This window comes from Dipteris shenzhenensis, chromosome 17 (genome assembly GCF_047967505.1).
Source record: "Dipteris shenzhenensis isolate YYH24624 ecotype China chromosome 17, Dip_SZ_1.0, whole genome shotgun sequence".
NCBI classification, from domain to species: Eukaryota; Viridiplantae; Streptophyta; class Polypodiopsida; order Gleicheniales; family Dipteridaceae; genus Dipteris; species Dipteris shenzhenensis.
Genome location: NC_141612.1, coordinates 19,062,145 through 19,065,599, shown reverse-complemented (window position 1 = coordinate 19,065,599; position 3,455 = coordinate 19,062,145). Strand labels below are relative to the sequence as shown.

General features: G+C 48.1%; 1 protein-coding gene across 2 annotated transcripts; it reads left to right on the top strand.

Moving 5' to 3' along the window:
- The first annotated feature begins 261 nt into the window (after positions 1-261).
- On the top strand, positions 262-2,877 carry LOC147891806 (uncharacterized). Of its 2 annotated transcripts, XM_087387835.1 has the most exons (3): positions 262-421; positions 518-2,010; positions 2,121-2,877. In XM_087387835.1, exon 2 carries the CDS (start codon positions 764-766, stop codon positions 1,973-1,975), a length of 1,212 nt encoding a protein of 403 aa, XP_087243961.1. In that variant the 5' UTR covers positions 262-421; positions 518-763; the 3' UTR covers positions 1,976-2,010; positions 2,121-2,877. The 2 variants fall into 2 exon arrangements, with proteins under 2 accessions (XP_087243961.1, XP_087243962.1); XM_087387836.1 differs by having other exon boundaries at positions 262-2,010.
- Positions 2,878-3,455: the final 578 nt, after the last annotated feature.

The window sequence follows — 3,455 nt, the reverse complement described above, 5'->3', positions numbered from 1 at the left end:
GGCTACCAATATCCCACTTTTCATTTTTTCCAGCCTCATCTTGTGCAGTGTGTTCACTGTTGTATGTAGGCTCGCTTTCATCCTGCAACATAGCCAGCTTGCTTTCATGCTCCTCTGCTCCTCGTCCTTCTTCTTGTTGATGAGAGAGTAAACTGAGAAAGGAGTCGTCCTGCTGAGAAAGGAGGAGTCCTGTTGAAACTTTGAAGCTGCAGAGGTGTCGTATTCTGCTCAAGGCTTCAAAGTGAAGGACTTTCTTATCCAAATTTAGATAGCTGTTCCTCCTCACAGGGAGCTCCTCGTTGTACTGCTGAGTTTCGAGCTTACCCGAGACTTTTGAGTATCAACAGCACCCCTTGAAAGTCACCAGTAGCATTGCCTATCTTGCCTTAGCCTCAAGCTCTCAGCAGCAGCACCACCTCAGGTGAGTGACAATCAGCAGCTGCTTTCAAGGTTTCTCAAATTTTTTTTGCTGCTTGATCCCAAGCTTTTGCCTGAGTCAAGCGTTAAACGACGCCAGCTGCAGCAAGCAGACAAGCAGCTAGCCTTTCCCTGGTTTTGCCATTGAGCTCCTCGACTCTCCTGCTGTGCGGCGAAGTTTCACTTCCAACTGTTTACGAGCTCGCCTTGGCTGCTGCTGCTGCTGTCGCTGTTGCTCATCTGTAGCATCCAGTACCTCAGCCAGCGGCAGCTCTTGCAGCAGCAAGCTTTTTCCCTTCAGCTTTGTCAACCAGCTCGGTCGAAATTGCCTCGGAAGTTACAAGCCATGAAGAGATGCGACGCGCCTGGAGACATGGAAAGATCAGGTCCTCGGGTTTACGTTCCTCTCAACTTGCCTGATGCAGCCGTTCCCACCTATGCCGTCTTAGAGTTTGTGGGATTCTCCCGTCCCGTCCTCCAGCAGCCTCCAGGAACGTCAGCTATGTTGTGCCTTCCCCCTGTGTCTGCTGCTTCTTCAGTCATCTCCAGCAATGCTTCTTATCCAAACTCTTCTCCTCACAACTTTGTCCCTCTCACAGTCACCTCTGTAGACCCCTTTGCAGTGAGCAATCGCCCTGCAAGCTTTCCACACGCTCATCCTGTGTCTGTCCACTCCAATTTCCACCGCATGGAGAGCAGCTCTCGACCCATAGCTCCCCCTCAGGGCCTTCACCTGGTTTGGCCTAATGCCGCGCCGGAAATCGTTCATCTCGAGTCTCCTCCCTCCTCTCCGTCGTCGACCGTCAGCAAGGTTGGCTCAACCTGTAACGTGAGCAGAGACAGCAGCGAGAAATCTTTCCCAACGATGGGCTGTCGAATGCCAAACATGAGTGCTGCTGGGACAACTCCCATCACGCCACCTGGGAAGAACTCACTCGGGATATCGGAAAGTGGTGTTATTTCTCCTAGGATCTCGGTTTCACAGACCGAGAGAGAGACGATCGTCCATACGAACTCCTCCAATTTTCGTGATGTCGTTCGCCAGCTGACAGGGGCTTCTAGTGATGATAAGGACTTGCTTCCTGTCACTCTTCCTGCTAGATTGACGAACCGTGCCAACAACGAGGGTGGCGGCAAGTATGATTCAAATGCTAAATGCGAGGCTTCCGCAGCCTCGACAAGGTCGGTTGCTGAGTTGGGTCTGCGAAAGGCTCCCCTGAAGCTCCATGAGAGAAGGAAGGCGATGAGGAGCTTGGAGAAGCTCTCAACATCTTACGCAGACCTACCTCCGCTCGTTCCAAGTCCAGTGACTCCTCTTGCTTCGGACTTCGAGAAATTCTGCACGGCTACCACTCCCACTGGAAGCCAGAGAAGCGTCGTGATCTCTCCTGGAAGGGCCGCAGTGGAAGATTACACCAGTGTGGAACAAAGAGCCCAATCGGATGGAGTACAGGGCACGGATGGGAACTATTATGTGCAGCCTCAACGGCCTCAAAAGAAGGGGCCGACTCTCCTCAATCTTTTCCCAGAGTCCCCGGTTTGCAGTCCTAGAGAGTGATTCCTGTACCACCTTACGCTTGCAGGAGTTCCCAAGTAAGCCATATTGGTTTCGTCGTTCCTTCCTCTTCACGTTTTTGCGTATTGGATTGATGCAATCGCCCGAAATGGTTTTCCCAGTAATTCTTATCTTCGAGTTGGTGCAGCTTTGCGGAGGTGTAGAACCACTCGAACTGACATGCTCAAGCAGGCTACAATCCTGGCTACAAATCTGAGCGGACCGTATAAAATGGTTGCATCCTAGAAGGGCCATAATTATCAAAGCTGGAGAGAAGGGCGAATGGTCAGGTTCTTATCGAGGAAGAAATGAGCATGGTCACGTTCTTATCAAGGAAGAATCGAAATGAGCATGCTGTGATCTAGTGATGGTCCTTCACATCCGATTTCTCCCTTGGTACTTCGATTTTGGAATCGTTTCACATACCTGTAGTTTTGTGTTTTGCTTATGATATTCGATACGAGTACCATAAAAATTTGAGCTGAATTTTGTGTATGTGAATCGTCAGTACGCTTCCATCACAGCCATCAGCAGGCTGCTTGTGGGATGTTGGTGAATTGCTATATGAATACTGACAAGCTTCGTTTTTGAGATCTGCAACCTTCCATCCCCGTGTAAGCTTCTGGGTAGTGCATAGGATCCTAAATCTTGTGTTTATGCAAGTTTCTAAAGTATCTTCGCATGCGGTGCACCCTCTTTTCTATTTGCATAGCCTATAGCTTGGTTAAGCCCATGCAATGCAGCTAGCTACGTTTTGCACCGGCAAACGTTCATCAAAACTTGCTTTCAATTGCATATTACATTCATAATCAGGATTGCCCATTGCAAAAGAATCTACGCAAATGCTAGGAAGCTGTCAATTCTACAGAACGAAAGATCAGGTTATGCATGGTCTTGCATTATGTGATATTCACTCCCCAAGTTCTCAACTTTCATCTAATTTCAGAGGAGTGCTTATGCTCCACAGAGTCTTTGTTGTATTTATTGACTGGAGTGGTTAATGCTCCACCAGTCTTTGTTGTATTTGTTGAGCGGAATGGCAGTGGCCACTCTCAACAAATACCACAAAGAGAACTTGTGGAGTACGTTGGGCATCTTTGCTCGTAACACCCGTGCCAACAACCTGTAAAAACAAATTTTACTCGTAATTTGTGGCAAGATTAAATCCTTTCTTTCAGATCGGACCGAGTTCTTCGAATTGATCAACTGAGTTGTTTCGTCCTACTACACAATTGCCTCTTGAACATGGCATTGCCTTTCGCCTTATCTTAAGTATTGAACTTTTCCCATCGAGCCACTGGGAACCTTGCTTCATGGGACTGGGAACGTTGCTTCATGGGAATGTTGCTTTATGGGCGTTTGATTTGTCAAATTGTCTTTCATCATTTCAAAGGTCAAGGTCTTTGCTAAGATCTTATAGGCTGTCTACACTGTTGGCTGATTAGGAGGCTATCATATATCCAAGCCACATAAATAGCACAAT